General features: G+C 44.3%; 1 protein-coding gene across 2 annotated transcripts in view; it reads left to right on the top strand.

Annotated features, from left to right (window-relative positions):
* Positions 1-26,922, top strand: part of LOC109553440 (ubiquitin-conjugating enzyme E2 E2) — a 374,262-nt gene that overhangs the window by 283,156 nt on the left and 64,184 nt on the right. For both annotated transcript variants that reach the window (XM_070781549.1, XM_070781550.1), the window contains one exon: positions 5,636-5,768. In XM_070781549.1, coding sequence (XP_070637650.1) covers positions 5,636-5,768 — 133 coding nt within the window. The remainder of the gene's footprint in view (positions 1-5,635; positions 5,769-26,922) is intronic.

Raw genomic sequence — 26,922 nt, 5'->3', positions numbered from 1 at the left:
CTGGGCCCCAGTCCTTGGAATTTTATTTCAGTACTTGGCGATGAACTTGGCTAACTGTGATTTTATTTTTAGTATTTAAATAAGAGAAATCAAAGCCTCGAAATAAAATTAAACCCTTCTTCAGATCTGTTTCCTCCCATCACCTGGTCCAACTCTCCCACGTTCCTTGCACAGCTGCCCTGTTGAATTTAGGTATGTTTTTCCAGTTCATTTCTTGGAAGGCATGGACACCGATATGTATCCATAAATGATACAAAGTATTGTTTTATGTCTAGTTCCTAGGGTAGGACCACACAGTGCTGCAACTTCCTGTTCTCATGTGGCAGCTTGGTCGGCTTTTTCTGCATACTTAATATGAAAAATTGATACAGATCTAAGAATATGTTAATGTCTAATACCTAAGGAAGTTATGAAACCTCGTAGTAAACAGATAGCTCATCCTGAGAAGGAGAGCACCCCCAGAACCCCTGAAGCTCCTCCTGAGCTCTGCTCTCCGCCCTCCAGTTCTCCCCAGGAGATGCCTCTCTGGAACATTTAGTGTCTGTCCCTCCCCAGTTACCTTTCTTGTTTGTTTTTATACTTTGTAGAAATAGTGTTGTTTGGTGCATATTCCTTTTATACTTGCTTTTCGTATTCGTTAGGATATTCTTAAGGTTTCTCAATGTTGGTTTATATGTTTTCACTGCTGTGAAGTGTTCCTTTGGGTGAATTTACACCTTTTTCTATCAGTGGGCACTTCTGTCACTGCACGATTTTGCTGTTTCATAACTTACTTAGGCAAGTATATTCTGGACACGAGAATTTCGCCCATTTTATATGATCCCAGTTTATGGCTTGCCGTGTCACTCTCTTTAGTCAAACTGTAAAGCTTTTGACTTGCATTTAAGTGCTTAATCCATCTACAACAGAGGTTTATATGTTTGCGTGCCAAGTCGCTTCAGTCGTGTCTGACTCAAAGCGACCCCGTGGACTGCAGCCCGCCGGGCTCCTCTGTGCATAGGATTCTCCAGGCAGGAATACTGGAGTGGGTTGCCTTGCCCTCCTCCAGCGGGTCTTCCCGACCCGGTGATCAAACCCACGTCTCTTTAAGCCTCCTACATTTGCAGGCAGGTTTTTTACCACTAGTGTCAACTGGGTGAGGTAGAAATTCAGTTTCTCTGTTGTCCAAAGACCAAACTGTTTTCTCAGCCCCATCAGTTCCAACATCTGTCAGATTTTCATTCTGCGTAGAAAAGTTTAAAGAGCTTCCTTAAGGTCCCAAAAGCGTCCTGGAGTCAATGTGTCCAGTTTGGTTTTTTTAAAATCTGTTGGACTTTTGATTAGAATTACATTGAATCAAGGAAAAATTGACATCCCCAGGGTCCTGGGTCTTCCTACCTATAAACTTGGTGTCTTCATTTATTCAATTTCCTTGAGTGTATTTCAATGTGTTTTATAGCTTTCTCCATAAAAATCTTATATATTTTCCCTGAACTCTATTCATAGGTTCCTTGTATTTTTAATACTATTGTAAAAAGTATTTTAAAATGTATTTTCTAATATTGTTGGTGTGTTGAAATGCAGTTGATTTTTGTCTGTTTATCTTATATCCTGCGACTATGTTAAACTTTTATTAAATTTAGTAAATTGCACATAGATTTGGGTAGCTTTCTCCTGTGTACATAAATACCATAAATGCCAACCATTTTATTTCTTCCATCCCAGTCCATAAATACTTTGTTTTTCAATTTATGTCTTTCATACCTTGATGGATATGAGCTCTAGTACAGTCATGATTGGAAATGGATTTAGTGGGCATCTTTGTCTTGAGCCTCAATTTTTAAAGCATTTGCTTTTAATATTTTACCATTGAATATTCAGTTGCTATGAGGTTTCTGGTATATGCTTTTTATCAAGTTAAAGAAGTTTCTTACTATTCTGAATTTGCTAGGAGTTTTTTCATGAATAGCTATCATTAAAATTTATTGAGTGCTTTTTTCTTCACCTATTGTGATTGTGATTTTTTTCTACTTTAATGTGTTGTTAAGTACATTACATTAATAATCTGCTGTTATTAAACTGTCCTTGCATTCCCAGAATAATCCCAAATTGGTTAAGGTGCATGCCTTTTTGGCGTCGTTTCATCTGTCACCATACGAAACTATTCTGCGATTACTGGCTGTATTTCCCGCTCTGTGCGTCTCATACCTGTGACTCATCTATCTTGTCACTGCAGTTTTGTCCCGCTTAACCATCCGCCCCTCTCTCTACCCTTCCTCCCATTTGGCAACCACCTGTCTGCTCTCTGTATCTGTGAGTCTGTTCTGTTTCCGAACACGTGTTCTTTGGTTTTGTTTTCGAGATGCTGCATGTCGGTGAGATCCTGTGGCATTTGTCTTTCTGCGTCCGACCTGTTTCATTCAGCGTCGTGCCCTCGAGGTCATCTGTGCTGTCCCAAACGGCGAGATTGCCGTCTATATGGCTCAGTAATATTATACACACACACACACATATAAACACACACATTCCGTATCTTCTTCTATATTTAATACATACATTTATTTTTATGTGATATATAATAGTATTATGTATGTGCTGTGTACTAGCTCGTTTCAGTCCTGTCCGACTCTTTGTGACCCATGGACTCTATACCCTGCCAGGCTCCTGTGTCCTTGGAATTCTCCAGGCAAGAACACTGGAGTGGGTCACCATGCCTTCTTCCAGGAGATCTTCCTGACCTAGGGATCCAACCCATGTCTCTTAGTCTCATGCATTGCAGGCAGGTTCTTTAGCACTAGCACCACCTGGGAAGCCCCTATATTATTACTTATATATATGCACATCTTCTGGGTATGTGTCCAAAGAAATGAAAACCGTAATTTGAGAAGAATATGCATCCCAGTGTTCACTGCAACATTGCTTACGTGGCCAACATATGTATATATATATATGCCGTAGATGAAGTGAAGTGAAATGCTAGTTGCTCAGTCGTGTCTGACTCTTTGGGACCCCATGGACTGTAGCCCACCAGGCTTCTCTGTCCATGGAATTCTCCAGGCAGGAGTACTGGAGTGGAGAGCCATTCCTTTCTCCAAGGGATTTTCCCAACCCAGGGACCAAACCTGGGTCTCCCGCATTGCAGGCAGATTCCTTACAGCCTGAGCCGCCAGGGAAACCCATGTCATAGACACAATGCAATGCGTGTATATGTGTCATAGATATAATGCATATATATGTCATAGATACAATACATACGTATGTATATCATAGATGTAATGCATATATATACATGTCATAGATATAATGCATATATGTCATAGATATAGTATATATGTATATCATAAATGTAATGCATATATATATGTCATACATATAATGCATATATATGTCATAGATATAATATATACATATGTATATCATAGATATAATGCATATATATATGTCATAGATATAATGCATATATATATATATATATAAAATACGACGCCACATGTTCTTCATCCATTCGTCTACTGACGGGCACTTAGGTCGCTTTTGTGTCTTGGCCATTGTGAGCAACGCTGCAGTGAACGCTGGGATGCATATTCTTTTCACATCACTGTCTCCATGTCTTTGGATACATACCCAGAAGTGAAATTGTTGGACTGTGCGGTAGCTCTACTTTCAGTTTTCTGAGGAGCCTCCACAGTTTTCCACAGTGGCCGCACCAGTTCACATTCCCACCAGGAGTGCAGAAGGTTCCCTTTCTCTCTTCACGTCCTTGTCAACACCTGTTAGTTGCCGTCTTTCTGATGACTGCCGCTCTGACGGGTGTGAGACGATAGCCATTCTGGTTTTGATTTGCATTTTGTGATTAGTGATGTTGAGCGGCTTTTCCTGAGCTTGTTGGCCTTGGGATGTCTTCTTTGGAGAAATGTCTGTTTGGGTCCCCTGCCCACCTCTTAATAGGTTGTATGTTTTTTTGTGTTGAGATGTATGAGTTCTTCATGTTCTCTGGATATTATCCCCTTAACGAATTTGTCATTTGCAAATACCTTCTCCCATTCAATAGGCTGCCATTTCATTTCAAAGATAGTTTCCTTCACTTGCAAAAACTAGTTTGATGTAGCTTTCGTTTAGTTTGATGTAGAGTGACTTCACTTTCACTTTTCACTTTCATGCATTGGAGAAGGAAGTGGCAGCCCACTCCAGTGTTCTTGCCTGGAGAATCCCAGGGACGGGGGAGCCTGGTGGGTCGCACAGAGTCGGACACGACTGAATCGACTTAGCAGCAGCAGCAGCAATCCCATTTGTTCATTTTTGCTTTTGTTCCCCTAGCCTGAGAGACACATCCCCAAAATTGTTGCTAAGACAGATGTCAAAGAGTGTACTGCATTTGTTTTCTTCTCGGAGTTTTATGGGCTTGGGGCTTACATTTAAGTCTTTAATCCATTGTGAGTTTAATGGTATATGTGGTGTGAGAAAGTCCAGTCTGATTCTTGCATGTCGGTGTCCAGTTTTTCCAACACCGTTTATTAAAGGGGCTGTCTTTTCCCTAGTGTATTGATGTATTCTTCCTCCATTGTCATAGATAATGATTCATGCTTTTTTGGTCTCCTGCTCAACAATGAAATTGTTGTAGATTTGAACTAATTTCACAATATGAAAGAAGACATATCTTTGTTGGCAATAAAATCTTCTCAAGCACCTTAACAGGGTTGCCCACTTTGCTGCAGGGTGTGAGGGGATTTCTGGCTGATGTACTGTGAGGTCGGTGTGACAGGAAGAACACTAGAGGGCTTAATTATAATCTCGCTTTGCCTTCTGTTACTCGGGAAGAATGGGGACAGTTCAGTTGGCTCGTGTGGGTCTTCTTCTCGTCCGGAGTCCCTCTGCAGCTGGGGAGCAAGGTGTGCCGCTGGTAGCCAAACTTCCCTCGCTTGGCTGCTATTCCAGCAGCAGCATCTGACAAACTCTTACTTACTGAGTACCAAGAACAAGGCAGAACCTGTTCTTGGAGGACTTCCAGAGAGGGACGGAAAAGCAAACAGTTTCAAAGCACAGGTATAAAACAAAATGACGAATCCTGTCTTCCACAGACCACCCTAGCGGGACGCTGGGTACCTTAGCAGGGAGTCTTCGGGTGGAGTGAGAAAAGAAGATTCAGATGTGATGCTTGAGCTGAGTCTTGTGAATGATGACCATTTCCTGATCTCCAGCACCCTCATTGGTGCTTTTCGTTAACAAAAGCATTAGACTATTTTTTTTTTTTCTTTAGCGTTCCTTCTAGCTTTGAAAATTTGTCTCTTTGACCTTATACCACCCTTTCAGGGTCTCAGAAATAATTTTATGCTTTATTAAACATTTTGCTCCAGTAAAAATTAATTTAAAAATTTTGCTTCTGGTCTGTGGTCCTTGGAATCCTTTGTTTCATGGGTTTGAGGTTATGAATGGCAAAACGGAACTTCTTGGTTCTGTATTACTTAGTAATACCAACATATTTCATTTATAGAATACTGACAATATTGACAAGTGAATCCTCATTTGGAATTGACCTATTAACTTTGGTGTGTTTTCTATGGAATGGCTCAATTTGTTGTTATCATAAATAGATATTTTTACAATTCCAAGCTTTCTATCATCTCTAAGCACATTTCATTTGTATGTCTTATTTCAGTGCTGGACCCAAAGGAGACAACATTTATGAATGGAGGTCAACTATATTGGGACCCCCAGGATCTGTCTATGAAGGCGGGGTGTTCTTTCTTGACATAACCTTTTCACCTGACTATCCGTTTAAACCCCCCAAGGTCAGTATGATGTATTCATCCATTTTTAGCTATATGTATTATCGCTTATTTTTATATATATATACATATTCTTCAGGATGCACACCTAGGGATGCATGTCTGTTCTGTTAGCATAGACAACTTCCCAGGACTGATTGTATGTAAATGGAAAAATGATTGTGTCTTCCCTAACCCCAACCTTTGACGCGCAACTCATTGTTCCTTCTCATCCTTTCTCGTATTGCCTTTTTTTGTGGTGTATGTTTTAAGGTAACATCAGACAGCCTGTTAATGGGTGGAAGCAGGAGACAGGATGGGCTGGTGCCAGCTCCGGGGCCTGGAGATCCAGGCGTGGCCTGGGCTGAGGGAGCCCCTCCAGGAGCTGGCCTGGGCGCCGGCCGGGAGCCCCGAGCCCTGGGGCCGCCGCAGCTCAGCTGCCCACAGGGAGTGCACACATGTCAGACGAAGGCGTGTGCACACACGTTAGACGAAGAGACCGAACAGTCGTGTCAGGAAAATTCAGTAAGGGAGAATGTGTGTTTGTCCATTAATAAAAATGACGGGCTGATGAAAAGTCATACATAAACGACTAAAGAAAGTCCGAGAGCCCAGCCTTGTCAGGAGGTGGGTGATGGAATTCACTTAGGATGCGATTATTCCCTTTAAGCATCTTCACATTACTTTCTGCTGCATGTAAGTCAGACGTGCGATGACTTCAGATCCATCCCCGTTCTGAAGATGTTTTGTCTTAGACTGGTGCTCAGCTGGTGAACAACATTGTGTTGGTTTCAGGTGTGCAGCGAGGCGATTCAGGTATCCACATACTCGTGTCTACTCGTTTGCAAGTTCTTGTCCCATGTAGGTTGTCACAGAATGTTGAGCAGAGCTCCCTGTGCTCTACAGGAGGGTCCTTGCTGGTTATCTGGTCTAAGCATAGCAGTCATTCTCCACGTTGGAAATGGAAAGACCCAGAGAACACTGACTCTCTCTGTTGGCCACCAAGACAGAATTTTCATTTGACCTGGCTTCAATTCTGAATGTTGTGGGTTCGAGTGAACACTTTAAAAAGCAAGGCTCGGCCTTCACCTTCCCCGTGACGTCCCAGGGTCCCCTCCCTGCCTCCCATGCCCTTTTCTATTTTTCTTCTCTTCTTTCCTCTCCACTGAGACTTGGCTGTTATTTTGGTATCAATGCAAGAAGTAATGACTGTCGTTTTACCAAATAGGAGAGGCAGGCAGAGAAACTAGGTAACTTGCCCAGCATATCCTAACACTGTCAGGACTGAAGCCAGGACGGCACACAGGACATCTTACCCAGGATGCCACAGCCGGCGGCCCCTGGCCCCCCAGGGCTGCGTTTGGTCCATTTCAGTGGTGAAGCCACAGTACTGCTGACCTTTATTTCCTCCTTTGAATGGGTGGGGACCTCGCGGCCTTCTCTTCTTTGCACCAGCCCCCGAGTCGTCTGCATACCTGTCGCTCTGCCAGGGACGTGCGGGCCTTTCCGGGCAGTCCCTTCAGTAACAGAGATGCCGATGGGCAGGGGAGCCGGGGGCTCGGATGAGGCAGTTGTGCTGCTCGGGAGCCCGATACAGTCTGTTCTATGAAACATACATCTCAGAAAAAGCGTGGGCATTTCCAGCTTCTGCAGGACAGAAGTGCATCGATTAAACAAAGCAAGGAGGGAAAGCAGGTAGGTCCGACAGTCCCATTTCTGAAAAGGTGTCTCTGACGGGCTCGGAGGAAAGGCCAAAACCAACAGGATGGAACGGAAACAGCTCAGTGGGGAGCATGTCATTGAAAATCAGAGCGAGGTCCTGATACAGGACAGGAAATGGAGACTTGCTCTGTTTCCATATAAGTAATAATGTGTGGGCTTCTGACTGAGTACAGTTCTGTGGGAACTGCAAGGTCCTGAGACCTTAAGCAGATACTCTTAGGAGCACAGTCTCTGGAACTCTGAGCCCGTCGTGCAGTGCCTACAACGCCTCATTCACTTCCGAGCTCTTCGTTTTTAGGAGGGCACACAGGAGTAAGCTGGGGAAGGAAAGAGTTAGCAGTCTGCAGTTTCTCCACTGGCTCAAGCTCTGCATCGGGCAGCCGCGAGCCAAGCTGTCCCTCCTCCAAATACCCTAGTAAGACTGGGATTTTCCCTTTCACAGAGGAGAGAACTTACATGAGGCTTAGAGAGGTTTTCTAATAATAAGCAACCAGGAATCTACTGAACTTGGCCTCCAGGGACCATGTCCTTTCCACTGAATTATACATAGTTACCCTGGAGATGTTTACTAGGAAAAATAGGTCCTGGGAGGAATGTGATAGCTGTCCTTTGATGTCCATGGCGTGGGTTGTGTTAGACTGGCTTCTGGGTGACTGGATGGGACAAAAATAGAAGGGGCGGGCATCAGTCATAGGGAAGCAGATTTCGATTCCCTTGGGGGAAGACCTGACCCATCGTGGGACAGCCTGCTTCTGAATAGCTCTACCTCTGAGAAAGGGCTTCCCTTTCCTGGGAGTGTTCAAAGCAAACAGCTGAACTGGAACCTGTCAAGAAGATTGCCAGAAAAAAATTAAATCCCTCCAGCGGATAAATCTGCTTAGACAATCCATGAGGACAAAGGAAAATCAAACTTTGGGTATTGGATCATCATTTAAGTGCACAGGTACTAGAAACCTGTAGGAAGTTTTAAAAGAAATTGTCACCAGCTAATTTGTCGGTTTTAGAAGTCAGATTTTGTGGACAGAAGTATGACTTGAAGGGGGAAAGTTGGCACGTGTCTTGAAAGCTTTTCACTAAGACAGACTCACTCACTAATAATTCGGAAGTGCCATGCCCGGCCTTTCAGGTCTCCTGTTGCTCTCAACAGCCCATGTCTGGGGTTAAGTCTTGCTTTAGGTGGCGCTAGTGGTAAAGAACCCGCCTGCCAGTGCAGGAGACATAAGAGACGAGGGCTCGATACCTGGGTCGGGAAGATCCCCTGGAGGAGGGCTTGGCTGCCCACTCCAGTCTTCTTCCTGGAGAATCCCACGGACAGGGGAGCCTGGCAGGCTCTAGTCCATTGGATTGCAGAAAGCCGGACAGGACTGAGGTGACTTAGCATGCACTCACGCACTGGCTTTTATTTCTCTGTTGCCTTCATCCTTTTTTCTTTTTCCAACAACCTTAGGCACACGCTTGGATTTATGTAACATTTTCTGATACCCTCAAGAGTGAACCAGGGTAGCTGTACTTGTCAGAGAAAATGGTGAGAGAGAGCAGAGGCTCACGAATAAATCTGACTGCCCATCTGCGTGCATGCTAAGTCGCTTGAGTCGCGGACAACCCCATGGCCCTATGGACTGTAGCCCCCCAGGCTCCTCTGTCCAGGGGATTCCCCAGGCAAGAATACTGGAGTGGGTTGATTGGCTATCTATTTGTTATCAGGTATCTACCGTAAAATGAACCTTTATGCCTGTAGCATGACAGAATCCCTGAGGTCCCTTTTCCCAAACTCTCAGACTGGGAATCGTTACTGAGAACTTGTAAATACTTCAGTGCTCAACTTTATCACTTAAAGGTCACTGGGGTGACGTGGATGTACCTTCTTGCCGTGGGAACGTTTGGGGAGTAGAGCTTCATCAGTTTGAACATCCCACATTCTAGTACCTAATTTTTCACGATTTCAGATGAATCATTCCAATCATTTCTTCCAGAATTCCCCAAAATTCTAATAAGGCAAGCAAAACAAATGTTTAATGAAGTATGTAATGTTATTACACTTCATATTCTAGTTTTACTTGGAGAAGGAAATGGCAACCCACTGCAGTATTCTTGCCTGGGAAATCCCATTGACAGAGGAGCCTGGTGGGCTTCAGACAGTCCATGGGGTTGCAAAAGAGTCAGACATGACCTCGCAACTAAACAGCAAACGTGACCAGTTTTAAATTAGTCAAGTCCTGGTTGTACTTTCAAATGCTGTGTCTCAGTACAAGTCTTAGCACGCTGATTTTCTTTCATCAGTATGTTCATGCCTCTCTTCGTAAATCTGCAGCGTCTGTTTCATGACCCCAGTAGCCGTATCTAATGCCAAGTCTTTAGCTGAATACTTCACCACCAATGATAGGATTATTTCTCTGAAAAAAATATCTGCTTAGTGAAACTGTATCCAGGAATAGTGTATATATAGCCAAAAAGAAAAGCATAATAAATCTCAAGTATGTCTCAATCTTTTAATACTGTATTTCTTCTTCAGTGTAGACATACATTTTAATGTTATAATTCAGATATCTACTTATTTGTAAAGTAGGAACTGTTTTATATCTTATTGGAGATAACATTTTTAATATTCATGTCATAGATAATTTTACTCTGCTCAAAACCAGCACTTTCTGAATAGTCTAATGTGTAAGTATTTTAATGTGTACTTGAAAATTTCAGAGGAGAAATAACGGAATATATTATATGCGTGCATCATTCTTTTTGCTGAAAAGCCCTTGGAAAGATCGCAGCACACTGTGTCTGGCGGCTCCTGCCTTGGAGACGCCGGTGACGCGCAGCCTAAGGGTGAGGAGTCTTTCTCGCTTTAGCAGCTCAGGTCTGTGTTTTACAGGAGAAACACACAGACATAGCCTATTCATAATTTGGCTTTTTCTGTCTCTCTGTGGACCTTTGAAAAAATAAGTGGGCCTTCCATACAGACCTAAGAGTGGGCCGACAGGAGGCGCAGACACGCCCGCTGTTTCTTCATCAGGGTGTCTCAGGCCACCTGTCCCCCAGGGAAATGCACTGTCTGATGCTCTTGTCTCTTACTGGAAAGCACTGTTCTCTTGGGAAGGGCAGCACAGTATCTGTTGGTGGATGTTTTCCAGAACGGAATGATAGAATTTGTACCTAGCATGTTTAAAAGAATAAACAGAAAAACTACAGGCATACATTGTCTGTGTGAGAAAAAAACTCTTCAATACTAATACTATCTAAAAACTTTTAAATATAGTTTGTTCTTCCATTACAAATTGCATCAAATACATTTTTAAATAAATCTTAACTTAGAGATCATTTCAGAGTGTCTTGTCTGTTTTATGGTTTGATTTTGGCTTTATAAAATTTACTATGGTTTGCTGACTTTTCTCAGCTAATAGGAAAGGTATTCCTTGCTTTCATACAATGAAATAGATCATTTAGGTCCATCAGAGTTTCAACATTTTCATTTTATTATCCTCATCATATTAATATTTCAACCTTAAATTGTAAGTCAAGGCTAATGATGAATAACGTAGCTAACTGGTTACCCAGGAAGCAGCAATACCCAGCATCTGAAAGCCAGCGAGCGCTCTGTAACTGAAGTTCCCCATAGTTCTATTCTAACCCGGGTATCGTTATCTCTTGTTTTCATTGTCATTGCTGCTGTGCTCAAAGAAGAAAGCTGACAAGCGTCTCCCGGCACCTTCAGAGGATGCTGTGGTTCACTGTGTAAAACCGCTCCTGCTCACTCTCTGTGATCTTAGAGAGAGGACACCCAGCTGCCTTGAAGTGCCGTGCAAGTGCTCATTTGTTTTGTTTTGTTTTGTTTTACATAATTTTTAGAGAAATGTTTAATTCTATACAATATACGTACACAAACAGCACAAATTATAGGTGTGGAAACTGATAAATATTCACAAAGAAAAGCATTTGTGTAACTATAACCCCAGTCAAGAAACTGAGCACCACCAGCAAGTCGGAGGTCCCCCACTAGCCCCGCCCTGGTCGCTGCTCCCCGCGCTGGGGCACTAACAGACTGTCTGCTTCATTTCGTTTCTCTAAGTCTTGTTTTTTTAAAGAAATGTGTCCTTTTATTTATACTTTCAAGTGCTTGGCATGAAGATCATAATACCATCTTATTTTTTAAACCTTTTTCCCCTTTTAAACTTTCCGACATTAGAACTGCTCTTTTCGCTCTTTGTCTTTTGATCAGCATTACTGGGGATTCTCTTAGACCTTTCAGGAGAAGCACAGGTGTTCGTTTCTCCTTTTATATGTTTATGTTTTATTTCGTTCGTCTGTGCTCTCTACTTTCATTTTCATGATCTTTTTCCTTTTCCTTTTTGAAAGGATTTAATTTGTGTCTTTTCCTAAGTTCTTAAAATGGATAGATTATTGATTTTTTTTTAATTGGAGACTAATTGCTTTACAATATTATGGTGGTTTTTGCCATACATGGACATGAATCAGCCATGGGTGTTTTTTAAGCTATTTTCAGCAATATACCAATATATATTTAAGACTATTATCCCCAGTAAGCATGGTCTTTTCTATATCTTACATGTTTTGGTACATCCTATTTTTATTATTCAGTTTACTGACTTTTAAATTTCCACTTTTAAATCACAAAATTTGTGATTTCTCTTCTCACCTGTGTTTATTCGGAGGATTTTCTGAATGCACCTGTTTTTGACTGAGTTCCTACGTTCATGTAAAGCCCAGACACGGGTCAGGAGCTTGCAACCAGACTGCACTGCCTGTCTGACACGTGCGGTTGAGCACCCAACAGTCAGCTCCCGCAGCAAGCTCATCATTAAACGCCCTGCCCACTCCTGCCCAGCCCGGTCCCCCAGGGCCCTCCCCTCAATGAATGGAAACCGACTTTTCTAGTTGCTAAAGCAAAAAAGCTTGAGGTCCTCCTTGACTCTCTCACACAGCCTAGCCAGATCCAGTCTCACCGGCTCAAAATAAATGCTCACAAGAAACCCAGACTCCTCCCGTCTAGGAACACGCTTTCCAGTGGTCCTCCAGCCTTGGCCGCCACCAGCTGCTCCCCTGCCTGGCTCGCTGGGGAGGCTCCCGTCTGATCCCCCTGGTCCGGCCCTGCCCTTCCTTGGTGCCTGCCCGGGTACCACATGGTCCTGTTATAATGAAAGTCAGAAGATGTCCATTCTTCGCCTAAAACCTTCCCGTGATTCTCACCTCACCAAGTAAAAGCACGCCGAGCCTTCCAGAATCTCACTGAAGTCACCAGCTGTCTGTCTTGACTCAGAGACTCCAAGCGGTCTCCTTCCATGGAGTGGTGACGTTTGCCCTTCCTTCCGCCTGCTTTGTCCGCCCAGAAATCCTCATGGTCCACTCCCTTCTTCCCTGCAGGCGTCTGCTCAAGTGTCACCTTTCCAGGGGAGTCTCGAGTGACAACTCCTGAGCACCTTTCGCTCCTGAGCACCCCACCACCAAACTTGACTTTTCTCCATAGCACTTCTTCCCCCAGCATCCTGCATTTCTCTGAGTTGGTTATGCTTCCCTTTCTCTAGTTAGCGTGTGAGCTCCATGGACACAGGGTCAGCTCTATATTTATGTTGCTTCTCTGGTGGCTCAGACGATAAAAGAATCCACCTACAATACGGGAGACCTGGGTTTGATTCCGGGGTCAGGAAGATCCCCTGGAGAAGAGAAAGACTACCCACTCCAGTATTCTGGGGCTTCCCTAGTGGCTCAGCTGGTAAAGAATCCGCCTGCAATGTGGGAGACCTGGGTTTGATCCTTGGGTTGGGAAAGTCCCCTGGAGGAGGGCATGGCAACCCCCTCCAGTTTTCTTGCCTGGAGAATCCCATGGACAGAGGAGCCTGGCGGGCTATGGTCCATGGGGCTGCAAAGAGTCAGACATAAGCACAGCACACAGCTGTATTCCCAGTATCCAGAGCAATGCCTGGTGATGCAGTAGGCATACAGTGAAAACGTATACATACATACAGTATACATACACACAGTATACATACGTACGTACATACATACATACAGTATACATACATACATACATAGTGAAAATGTATGCATACATACAGTATACATACGTACACACACATATAGTATACATACAGTATGTATACATACATACAGTATACACGCATACAGTATACATACAGTATACATACATAGTGAAAACGTATGCATACATACAGTATACATACATACAGTATACATGCATACATACAGTATACATACAGTGAAAATGTATACATACATACAGTGAAAACGTATGCATACATACAGTATACATGCATACATACATACATACAGTGAAAGCGTATGCCTAACCTAATCCTTGCAGCTTTGCCACAGAGACAGCACTCGCCCCGGCCCCGCCCCACTCTCATCGGTCAGAACGCTGCAGCCCTTGGAGAGCGCGTGCACACAGGCCACGCAGGAGGTGGACAGCGGAGCTGGAGTCCAAAGCCAGTTCCAAACTGAACTTTCCCCAATTACAGACAGATGTTAATTGCCTAAATCCTTGCAAGAAGGAACACTTGCTCTTAGAATTCACACTGTGGTATAAATTCATGATATTAGATCATCCTCTAAATCGGGTTCTGGGAGGGGGATGAAGGAAGCGACACAAGCAGGAAAGGGCACTGTGGAGAGGTGTTGAGCGCCCATGTTCCAGTTTGCCAAAGGCACCGGAGGCTCTTCACCAGTGGGTTCCTAACCAGCAGGCCCTGAGGTCATAATTCTGTGTTGAGCAGTAAATACTGATCTCTGATGCTGAGGGCGGAGGAGAAGGGGACAGAGGATGAGACGGCTGGATGCTGAGGGCAGAGGAGAAGGGGAGACAGGGTGAGATGGCTGGATGCTGAGGGCAGGAGGAGAAGGGGAGACAGAGGGTGAGACGGCTGGATGCTGAGGGCAGGAGGAGAAGGGGAGACAGTGGATGAGATGGCTGGATGGCATCACTGACTCGATGGACATGAGTCTGGGTGAACTCCGGGAGTTAGTGATGGACAGGGAGGCCTGGCATGCTGCGATTCATGGGGTCACAAAGAGTCGGACACGACTGAGTGACTGAACTGAACCGAACTGAAGCTAAAGGAGAAGTCGTTTGCTGGATGCAGACGGAACATACCTCAACACAATAAAGGCCGTATACCACAGGCCCACAGGTAGTATTATACTCAATGGAGAGAAACCGAGAGTGTCTCCTTTATGGTCATGCACAAGGCAAGGAGGCCACCCTCAGTGCTCTTCTTGAGCGTGGCACCAATAGAAGTCCCAGCCAGAGCAGTTAGGCAGCACGAAGAGATAAAGCTGTGCAGATCAGGATGGAAGAAGTATAGCTTTTGTTTTCTGATGATATGAACCTGTATAGAGAAAACCCCAAAGAATTAGTCAAAAAACTGTTGGAATTTATTAATGATTTCAGTAAAGTGGCAGGATACAAAATCAACACACAGAAATCAATTGTATTCCTTCACACTAACGATGAAGCATCTGAAAAAGAAACAAAACCATCCCATTCCCAACAGCATAAAAAACAGTGAAATAACTGGAATGAATTTATCCAAGGAATGAAAGATCAGTACAATGAAAACTACAGAACCTGCTGAAAGAAATTGTAGAAGACAAACAATTGGAAGGATGTCTCGTGTTTGTGGGTCAGAAGAAATAATATTGATAAAATGCCCATACTACCCAAAGCCATCTGCAGATTCAGTGCAATCCCCATTAAAATGACAAAGACATTCTTCACAGAAATAGAAAGAACAATCCTAAAATTTGGGCAGAACCGTGAAAGATCCTGAATAGTCAAGAAAGAACAAAACTGGAGTCCTTGTGCTCCTGGACTTCCAACTATACTATAAAGTCATAGTAATAAAAACAGGTACTGCTGCAGAATAGGCACATCTACTAGCGGAACAGACTAGAGATCCCAGAACTATATGATCCGCTGACATTTCAACAAGGGATCCAAGAAGACCCAATAGGGAAAGGAAAACCTCTTCAGCAAATGGTGCTGGGAAAACTAGAAACTCACACGGAACAATGAAATAAGACCCCTATCTCACACCACTGGGAAAAATCAACTCAAAATGGATCAAAGACTTAAACATAAGACCTGATACCCTAAAACTTGAGAGTCCCTTGGAATGCAAGGACATCCAACCAGTCCATCCTAAAGGAAATCAACCCTGAATATTCATTGGAAGGACTGATGCTGAAGCTGAAGCGCCAGTGCTTCGGCCACCTGATGCGAAGAGCTGACTCATTGGAAAAGACCCTGATGCTGGGAAAGATTGAAGGCAGGAGGAGAAGGGGACGACAGAGGATGAGATGGTTGGATGGCATCACCGACTCAATGGACATGAATTTGAGCAAATTTTGGGCGGTCGTGAAGGACAGGGAAGCTTGGCGTGCTGCAGTCCATGGGATCAGAGTCAGACATGACTCAGCAACTGAACTATAACAACCCTAGTACTTGTAGAAAAAACAGGGAAGAAGCTCTGTTTTGGCAATAATTTGGGGGGAGGGGCACGACACCAAAGCCACAAACAATAACGAAAATAAAAAATGGCAGCACATCAAATCCGCAAGCTCCAGCCCAGCAGACAAGTAACAGAATGAAAAGACAGCCTACGAAATGAAAACTGTCTCTGCAAAGCATACATTGGCAAGAGGTTAGTATCTAAAATGTATAAAGTGAAAGTGAAAATGTTAGTTGCTCGGTTGTGTCTGACTTTGTGACCCCATGGACTGTAGCCCACCAGCCTCCTCTGTCTGTGGAATTCTCCAGGCAAGAATCCTGCAGTGGGTAGCCATTCTCTTCTCCAGGGGATCTTCCCAACCTGAGGATCGAACCCAGGTCTCCAGCGTTGCAGGCAGATTCTTTATTGACATTCAGTCAGTTCAACAACAACGACAAAAATGATAGAAAAATGGCAGAAGAGCTCAACAGACATTTCTCCAAAGAAGACATACAGGTGGCCAACAGGACATGAGAAGATGCTCAGCCTCACGCACCATCGGGATGGAAGTCACAGCCACAGTGAGCTGCCCTCTCACCTGTCAGAATGGCTGTCACGAAACAGACAAGACAAGTGCTGGTGAGGACGTGGTGAAAGGAGACCCAGCCCCTGTTGGTCGAAGTGAAGACGGGTCCAGCTACTGTGGAGGCTCCTCGAAAAAATTAAAAACGGGTTTACTTACCACAGGATCTAACAATTCCACTTCTGAGTGTATACCGACAGGAAATGAAAACAGGAATTCAGCAAGGTGCACGCACCCTCATTTTTATTGTGGCACTGTTCACAGTTACCAGGACACAGATACAGCCCAAATGCCCATCAGCAGATGAATGGATAAAAAAGATATGATACATGTACACAGTGGACTATTTTTCAGCCATGAGAAAAAAAAAATATCCTCCCGTGTGTGACAGTATTGAGCACATCGTCCTAAGTGAGATGAGTCAGACAGACAAAGCCAAGTGCTGTATGACGGTAGTACTTCTATGTGGAATCTAAAAACACTAAATGTGTGAAAAACAGAAAGATGGTGATCACCAGAGGACGGAGGGGAGGGGTAAGAGTAATGGTGTTTAAAGGTTCAAACCTGTAATGAGGACTAAATAAGCCACAGAAATCTAATGCATCTCCATGATGAATATAAACAATAATATTGTACTGTAATTACACAGCTGATAAATAATTACTTCATCAGCAGTCGTGTTACAGAACACAAATTAATCAAAGTAACACTTTGCACACTTTAAACGCACGCAGTGTTGCACATCAAATTGATTCCGATAGGTGAAGAGATGGGAGGATGGATTACGGATAGGTCCGAGGGTAGATAGATACATAGATACGCACATACTTAGACATGCGTGTGTGGATACATAGGCATGTACGTCGGTAGACTGACCGCCTTTCTACACGGAGATTCTGACCCTGGCCTGGCTAGTCTTGAGACTGCTCTTTTCCAGTGAGTCAGCTCTTCACATCAGGTGACTAAAGTATTGGAGCTTCAGCTTCAGCATCGATCCTTCCAGTGGATAGTGAGGACTGGTTTCCTTTAGGATGGACTGGTTGGATCTCTTTGCAGTCCAAGGAACTAGTTACCATTAGATAAGAGTGAGATGTAAAGAATCCCTTATAATATGAAACATTCCTTCGGTAAAACTAAGTGGTTCCTCAGTGCTCGCCAGGGAGGCCAGCAGAGCTATGCTAATAGCCTCGCAGTGCTGCACTAAGTCGCTCAGTCGTGTCTCACTCTCTGTGACCCCACGGACTGCAGCCCGCCAGGCCCCTCTGTCCACGGGATTCTCCAGGCAGGAACACTGGAGTCGGTTGCCATGCCCTCCTCCAGGGGATCCTCCCAACCCAGGGATGGAACCCACGGTCCCTCACGTCTCCTGCATCGGCAGGCACATGATTTACGACAAGCGGCAGTTCTCAGTGTTCTTTTGGGGGTGAGGAGGTAAGGGGACAAGCATATTCCATCTTTCTGAGGTGCCTCAACACAGAGGTCACTAAAGAACCACCTCTTGGAGCAGGAGGTTGGGGTTAGTAGATGTGATCTGTTCTGTATGGAACTGACCAGCCGCAGGCCCTACTGTACAGCACAGGGAACTCTCCCCTGTGATAAACCTTAATGGAAAGACTATAAGAATACGCATGTATGTTTCTGTAACTGAATCACTTTGTTATATGCAGTAATTAACACAGTAGAAATCAACTGTACATCAATTTAAAAACTAAAAATAAAAAAAAAAGAATGGTTGCCCTTGGAGTCTTTCCCCAGCTGTCGGCAGGAGGACCCCGGGGTGGCCGAGGCAGCCGCGGTTTTTCAGCCGTTTCGGGCGGCTGATGCTGCAGTGTCCGCCCATAATAGTAACAGCATCCTCACAGTGTGATTATGAAGGTCACATTATGTGACGAGTGCACACTGGTTACAGTGGAGCCTGGCCCATCGTTGGCCGTCTTGTAATTTATGATTCTAACTGTAGACAGCATTTTCTGTGACATACATGCTGTGCTTTTTAACTTTATGGCACAAACATTACCCCACCCCACCCCAGAATACACACAGACTTTGGAAACTTCTGTGGTATTTATGACTACTCTGCCGATTTCAGAGGAAAGTGTCTGTCGTGTAGCACTCGCTGAACATTCAGGCATCCAGCCAACTCTGTAATTGCTGTTAATTCACTGTATCATTAACAGAATTAGTCATTGTTTCAGTTTAGACTGCGCTCAGATGCAGTTCACTTCTAGACTGTTGTGGGCTATATGAAAAATCAAATTGTCACTTCCAGCTAGCGATGATGAATACTTTGTTTTTGGTTGCATGAATGTTGAATTATTAATCTCTTAAGATAAATAACTGGCACTTCCTATGTCTGCAAACATAAAATGTATTACTTCTTTTCCAAGGGATAAAAGAAGTCTGTATATCACTTTCATTTTACGCTTAGCAAAACTGTAAATAGGCTACATCTTACGGAGTTGCCTCCGGTAATGTGAGACCTGTAAAAAATGCAAAGCAAACACAAAGCGCTGCATTCTCCTTACGTTTATGTTTATGTCACTGTAATTGTACAGCGACTGTCATATGGCCGGTCATCGATGACACACTCGACGTGGACTCCATTAAGGATCTCAGCTGTTACGCTTCGCAATTAACTGTCATTATGTATGAGACACTTCTGCAGTTATAAAGCAGAAATGAATCATCTTGTCTTAGAAGTGTAGGATCGTTGGCCATTTGTTAAATGATGTCTTCTCTTTGCAGTGCCAATTAATAAATAAGTGTTGTTGGATCAACAGTGCCCCACATAATGGTTTTAAGTTCAGGGTCCCCAGGAAGAGCTGTTCCACTCTCTGATTTGGGAGGCGGGAGGTGATCCCCTTGTGGGAATATTTAACTCAGAGCTTCAGGTTCTGCTTTCAATGGACCTTCAGGTATTGCATATGTGCTCAGTGAATGAAAACATGGGAATGTGTGAGTGGTATTTGGGGCATAAGTTCCTGTTTAGATACTAGATCATCTTCACTTCCCTCTCAACTGTTTGGGATTCAGCAGTTTTTGAATCCATATATGACTATATGACTGGAAAATTGTCCAAGCCATGAAAACCCATTTGTAGGAAACTCAAGTGTTCAGCTTTTTAAAAACTTTCCTAACTGTTTGAAAGGACTGTATTTCTTTTTTTCAATACTCTTTTTTAATTAATTTATTTTATTTAATTAATTTATTTAAATTAATTTAAGTAATTTACTTAATTGGAGGCTAATTGCTTTACAATATTGTGGTGGTTTTTACTGTACATTGACATGAATCAGCCATGGGTGTACACGTGTCCTACCGTCTTGAACCCCTCTCCCACCTCCCACTTCCCTTCCCACCCCATCCCTCTGGGTTGTCCCAGAGCACCAGCTTTGAGCGCCCTGCTTCATGCATCAAACTTGCACTGGTCATCTATTTTACATGTTTCAATGCTATTTTCTCACCTTCTCCCACAGAGTCCAAAAGTCTGTTCTCTGCATCTGTGTCTCCTTTGCTGTCTTGCATATAGGGTCATCATTACCATCGTTCTAAATGCCATATATACGCATTAATATACTGTTTTGGTATTTCTCTTTCTGACTTCCTTCATTCTGTATAATAGGCTCTTGTTTCATCCACCTCATTAGAACTGACTCAAATGTGTTCTTTTTACAGTTGAGTAATAGTCCATTATGTATATGTGCCACAATTTCCTTATCCATTCTTCTGCCAGTGGACATCTAAGGCTATTCAAATTCAAGCCTTCGAACGGTTAAGTCGTACTCCTCGAAGCATCCTATTGCTGCTGTATTGTTGAATTTCTGTATTTCCTTTTATAAAAAACTGATTTGAGGGTGGAAACCTCTATTTGAACATAAGTTGACCAAGAGGTAACTTTCCTGCCTTATATTTTGGTATATGTAATATTGGATGAATGCAAAACTAGAAAGTCAAGAGATACCCAGAATAACACGCAAGTTTGGCCTTGGAGTACAAAATGAAGCAGAGAAAAGGCTCACAGTGTTTTGCCAAGAGAATGACTGGTCATAGCAAATACCATCTTCCAACAACACAAGAGATGACTCTACACATGGACACACCAGATGGTCAGTACCAAAATCAGATTGATTATATTCTTTGCACCCAAAGATGGAGAAACTATACAGTCAGCAAAAACAAAATCTGATGACTGTAGCTCAGGTAATCAGCTCTTTATTGCAAAATTCAGGCTTAAATTGAAAAAAGTACAGAAAACCACTAGGCCATTCAGGTGTGACCTACTTCACATCCCTTATGATTATACAGTGGAAGCGATGAATAGACTCAGGGGATTAGGTCTGGTCAACAGTACCTGAAGAACTACAGATGGAGGTGTGCAACACTGTACAGGAGGCGGAGACCGAAACCATCCCAAGGAAAAAAAATGCAAGAAGGCAAAGTGGTCGTCTGAGGAGACTGTACACATAGCTGAGAAAAGAAGAGAGGCGAAAGGCAAGGAAGAATGGGAAAGTTATACGAACTGAATGCAGAGTTCCAAAGTATAGGAGGGAGAGATAAGAAGACCTTCTTAAGTGACCAATGCAAAGAAATAGAGGAAAACAACAGAGTGGGAAAGACTAGAGATCTCTCCAAGCAAACTGGACATATCAGGGGAACATTTCGTGAAGGATGGGCACGATACAGGACAGGAATGGTAAGGACCTAACTGAAGCAGTGGAGAGTAAGAAGAGGTGGCAGAAATGCACAGAACTGCACGAAAAAGGTCTCAATGACCTGGATGACCACGACGGTGTGGTCACTCACTTAGGGCCAGACATCCTGGAGTATGAAGTCAAGTGGGCCTCATGAGCATTACTGTGTGCAAAACCGGTGACGGTGACGGAATTCCAGCTGAGCTGTTTCAAGTTCTAAAAGACAGTGCTGTTAAAGTGCTACACTCAGTATGTGAGCAAATTTCGAAAACTCAGTAGTGGCCACAGGACTGGAAAAGGTAAGTGTTTTCATTCCAATCCCAAAGAAGGGCAGTGCCAAAGAATGTGCAAACTGCTGTGCAGTTGCACTCATTTGACATGCTAGTAAGGCTATACTCAAAATCCTTCAAACTAGGCTTCAGCAAGTATGTGAACTGAGAACTTCCAGATGTACAATCTGGGTTTAGAAAAGGCAGAGGAACCAGAGATCAAATTGCCAACATCTGTTGGATTATAGAGAAAGCAATGGAGAAGGCAATGGCACCCCACTCCAGTACTCTTGCCTGGAAAATCCCATGGACAGAGGAGCCTGGTAGGCTGCAGTCGCTGAGTCAGACACGACTGAGCGACTTCACTTTCACTTTTCCCTTTCATGCATTGGAGAAGGAAATGGCAACTCACTCCAGTGTTCTTGCCTGGAGAATCCCAGAGACGGGGGAGCCTGGTGGGCTGCAGTCTGTGGGGTCGCACAGAGTCAGACACGACTGAAATGACTTAGCAGTAGCATCAGTAGAGAAAGCAAGGAAATGCCAGAAAAACATCTACTTCTGCTTCATTGACTACACTTACACCTTTGATTGTGTGGATCACAACAAACTGTGGAAAACTCCTAAAGAGATGGGAATACCAGACCACTTTACCTGCCTCCTGAGAAATCTGTATGCAGGTCGAGAAGCAACCGTTAGAACCAGCGTGAAACAATGGACTGGTTCCAAATTGGGAAAGGAGTATTCAAGGCTGTGTATTGTCACCGTGCTTGTTTAACTTCTTTGCAGAATACATCGTGCGAAATGGTGGGCTGCATGAATCACAAGCTGAAATCAAGATTGCTTAGAGAAATATCAACAGCCTCAGATATGCAGATAAAACCACTCTAATGGCAGAAACTGAAGAGAATCTAAGAGCCTCCTGATGAAAGAGGAGAGTGAAAAAGCTGGCTTAAAGTTCAACATTCAGAAAACTAAGATCATGGCATCTGGTCCCATCACTTCATGGGAAATAGATGGGGAAACAGTGGAGGTGGTGACAGATTTTGTTTTCTTAGGCTCCAAAACCATTGTGGACGGTGATTGCAGCCATGAAATTAAGGTGCTTGCTCCTTGGAAAAAAAGCCATGACAAACCTAGACGAGGTTTCAAAAGCAAAGACGTCACTTTGCCAACAAAGGTTCTTGTAGTCAAAGCTGCGTTTATCCCAGTAGTCATGAATGGATGTGAGTGTTAGACCATAAAGAAGGCTGAGCACCGAAGGACTGATGCTTTTGAATTGTGGGTGCTAGAGAAGACTTTTGAGTCGAGTCCTTGGGACTGCAAGGAGATCAAACCCGTTGATTCTAATGGAAATCAACCCTGATTATTCATTGGAAGGACTTCTGCTGAAGCTGAAGCTCCATTACTTTGACCACTCAATGTGAAGAGCTGACTCACTGGAAAAGACCCTGATGCTGGGCAAGATTGAGGGCAGGAGGAGAAGAGGACAGAGGATGAGATGGTTGGATGGCATCACCAACTCAATGGACATGAATCTGAGCAAACTCTGGGAGATACTGGAGGAGAAAAGAGCCTGGAGTGTTACAGCCCATGAGGTGACAAGACTCAGACTCAACTTAGTGAGTGAACAACAATAACAATATTGGGTTGACCAAAAACTTTGTTCAGGTTCGGGAAATCCCGAATGAACTTTGTGGGCAACCCGACACAGTCTGCTCTCAAACTAGTGTTGCGTTCATAAGCCCACGAAGAAGCAAATGCAAAACACTCCATCAGCCCAGGCACGTGAGATTTCTGCAGAAAAATCCTGTATCCTGAGAATGAGCTCACACTCAGTGACCCCCGTCTACACTGTGACGCAGTCCTGCCATAAAGGGGGATCCACTAGAGACCATCATTGAAGCTTGAGGCAGCAGAACGGGTCGAGAGAGACACGGTCACTGTTGAGGCCACACAAGGGGGGAAAGGAAGCACAGCAAGAGAGAGAGAGAGCCACGAACAGAAAAGAGCACGCACGCGCGAAGAACCAGGCTGAGCCTGATGCGGCGTGTGCTCCTGAATGTCCTGTGCACACTGGATGCTTATCAGAAGGAGTCTAGTGACCGGTCCCTAGTCCAGTCTTCACGGGCATCCTGTCTTGCCAGAGGTTGGAGTGGGTGATCGCTGTGTGGTTGGAATGGGCCCTGGGAACTGACCAGGGAGCCCCAGCTTGCTGAGCAGGCCAGGGAAAAGGGTCTAGTCGAGCGTGTTTCCACGTCTATACTTAAAAGGGACTGAGAAAGACTTTCTTAAACTTCAGTGTCTATGCTATGAAGTTTCTTATTTTTTTCCCAATCATTTAAATTGTACTCGAAGCTCTCAGAAAGTTGCTCTGGTCCACAAGCAAATGGAACATGCTCTGTGGCGTCGTTCGCCACATGGGTGTCATCTTCACGCGGTTTCTAATTGATATTTCATTCTCATTCTCTTACTGCCACTTATCAAGGTGGAATCTGTTTCCAGGTTCTTTTTTAAACTGTGGGAGGGTTTTTGTTTTGTTTCGCTGTTGTTTATTACTTTAGTCTTAACGACACGTGGTTCCCCTCACTTACAGTGAGTTTTTGCGGGTTTGATGTTGCCGCTGATACTCTGGTCTTAGGGTGTGTTCATTGCTGGGACAGTGCTCTTGAGTCGGTTTTGAGAGAAGAGCACTTGAGATGTCAAGGAGGGTGGTACAACTGACATTTTTTAATGTACTGTAACAAGCTGTTCAAATAAACACTTTCGTGGTCAGCCTCTGGCCAACACCCACTTGAATGATGGTAACCCTGCTATTTTTGGATCTTCCTCATATGGCTCACTGATTTATGGCACAGAGGCTCCAAATATTTCCTCTCTGGGTCTCCATGGAAAAGTCTTTTTAGGAGGAATGTGCTTCTCACTGATCTCAGACTTCCTCAGTAAAATCACAGTGCTATTTATCTCCTGATCAAAAAAAATGTTTGAAAAGTGGAAGCTAAAAATAGAGGTTATTACTGAAGTCTTATTTGAATTGATCATTTTTACTGTCATTATCAGCTTTCCAGCTCTGAGGTGTTTATTTTCTTTACAGTAGTTTTCTAAATTATGTGTAGAATCTGCTGGTCAGAAATAGTGGGTTGGCCAAAAACTTTGTTCAGGTTTTTTTATTTGCTGCTCCCCAGGTGGCTCAGTGAGTAAAGAATCCACCTGCAATGCACGAGATGCAGGTTCGACCCCTGGGTCAGAAAGATCCCCTGGAGGACGGCGTGGCGACCCACTCCAGTATTCTTGCCTGGAGCATCCATGGACAGAGGAGCCTGGCGGGGGTCAAAAAGAGTGGACACGACTGAAGCAACTGAGCGTGCACACACACACGGAAACCTGAGTTAACTTTTTGGCCAACTCAATACCCTCCTGAAGTGCTTCTTCTCTGTCTCAACTCTTTCCTACACGACCTCCCGCCATGTTCAGAACAGCAGTGTGTCTGTGCGTGGACTGTTGTCTGTGGTGGGACAGAGACCACATGTTGAAAGTTCAGGAGGTGGGAGATTATTGCACGAACACACGACGCTGCGATGCTCCTTAGATCCCGGAGGGGTGCAGAGCAGCAGGCCCTCCTGCTGCCGGGGGCCTGGCCTCGGGGGAGGACTCACCTTAGACCGCAGTCATCACAGAGGATGACCAAGGGGGTAGCTGGTTATTTTCCCATTTTTCACATGAGGAAACTGAACCCCAGATGCTACCTTGACCTGTCCAACGTCAGGATTCCAGCCCGAGTCCTCACACCCAAAACTATATATTCTTTCAAAATTGTTTTGCAGTGTTGAGTAGACTCAAAGGTAAAAACAACCAGCTCTGATACATGCAGTAACTTAGATGGGTCACAAGAGCATTATGCTGAAAAAACCCCGCTTCAGAACGCAGCACCCTGTGTGATTCCGTTCATCACGCGTTCTTGAAGTGACAGATTTGTAGAGATGAGGGGCAGAGTCGTGTTGTTGAGAATTCAGAAGGGAGGGACGCGGGGGTGATCGTGGACCTTGAAGGGTCTCACAGAGGACATTTGTGATGGACTGTTTGTTCTCTGCTTGACGGTGGTGGCGGCCACACAAATCTACAGGTGATAAAGCCCACAGAAACACATTTACATGAGTGCGTGTAACGCTGGAATGCCTGGGGGAGGTCAGTGACGGCGTCGGGGTCAGCTTCCTGTGATTTGACGCTGCCCTTAGGCGAATTGTTACCCCTGGGGGGACGTAGGGAGGAGGTATGTGATCTGTCTGTATTGTTTCATACAACTGCCTGTGAATCTGTCGTTGCCTCCGAATTAAGTTTAAAAAATAATAAAAGAGGTGTTGAGGCTGAGCAGGAGAGCGTGGACTTTAGGTCAACAAAGTTTTCAAATTCCGGCTCCACCACTTACCAGTTCTTTAACCTCTCTGTCCCTGCCTCTTTTTTTTTTTTTTTAACCGCAGTAAGTTTAGTGAATATTTATCATCTCATATAGACCCAAAATTAAATAGGAAACATTTTTTGTTAAAAAATTAAGTTTTTATTTCCATAAACCCTTAGGATTTACTCTCTTAGCCACTTGCAGATGTGACGTAAGCCCTGCTCTTTGTACCTGTCCTGTTGAGCATCACATCCTTGCATATGTGACGTAAGCCCTGCTCTTTGTACCTGTCCCGTTGAGCATCACATCCTTGCTGCTGTTGCTCGGTTGCCGAGTCATGTCATGTTCTTTGCAGCCCCAGGACTGCAGCGTGCCAGGCTGCCCTGTCCTTCACGGCTTGTTTATCTTAAAACTGTGTATCTTTTAACTGCCTTCATCCTGTCCCCTCTCTGCCCACAAATCTGACCTTTTTCTGAGTCTGTTTGGTTCTGAAGTAGAATGGACCTACAACACTGTGTTACTTCCCAACACACGACACAGTGATTCGATATCTCTGTACAGTTCAGAATGATCACCACGATTAGTCCAGTGACCAAGTGTCACCCTCCGAGGATACTACCTAGTTTTTGACGGTATTCCCCACTCTCACCCTCCGAGGATACTACCTAGTTTTTGACGGTATTCCCCACTCTCACCCTCCGAGGATACTACCTAGTTTTTGACGGTATTCCCCACTCTCACCCTCCGAGGATACTACCTAGTTTCGACGGTATTCCCCACTCTCACCCTGCGAGGATACTACCTAGTTTCGACGGTATTCCCCCCTCTCACCCTCCGAGGATACTACCTAGTTTCGACGGTATTCCCCCCTCTCACCCTGCGAGGATACTACCTAGTTTCGACGGTATTCCCCACTCTCACCCTGCGAGGATACTACCTAGTTTTGACGGTATTCCCCACTCTCACCCTGCGAGGATACTACCTAGTTTTTGACGGTATCCCCACTCTCACCCTCCGAGGATACTACCTAGTTTCGACGGTATTCCCCACTCTCACCCTCC

This window comes from Bos indicus, chromosome 27, assembly GCF_029378745.1.
Source record: "Bos indicus isolate NIAB-ARS_2022 breed Sahiwal x Tharparkar chromosome 27, NIAB-ARS_B.indTharparkar_mat_pri_1.0, whole genome shotgun sequence".
NCBI lineage: Eukaryota > Metazoa > Chordata > Mammalia > Artiodactyla > Bovidae > Bos > Bos indicus.
Note: the sequence above shows the minus strand (reverse complement) of the source record. Positions and strands in the feature narration are given on the sequence as shown.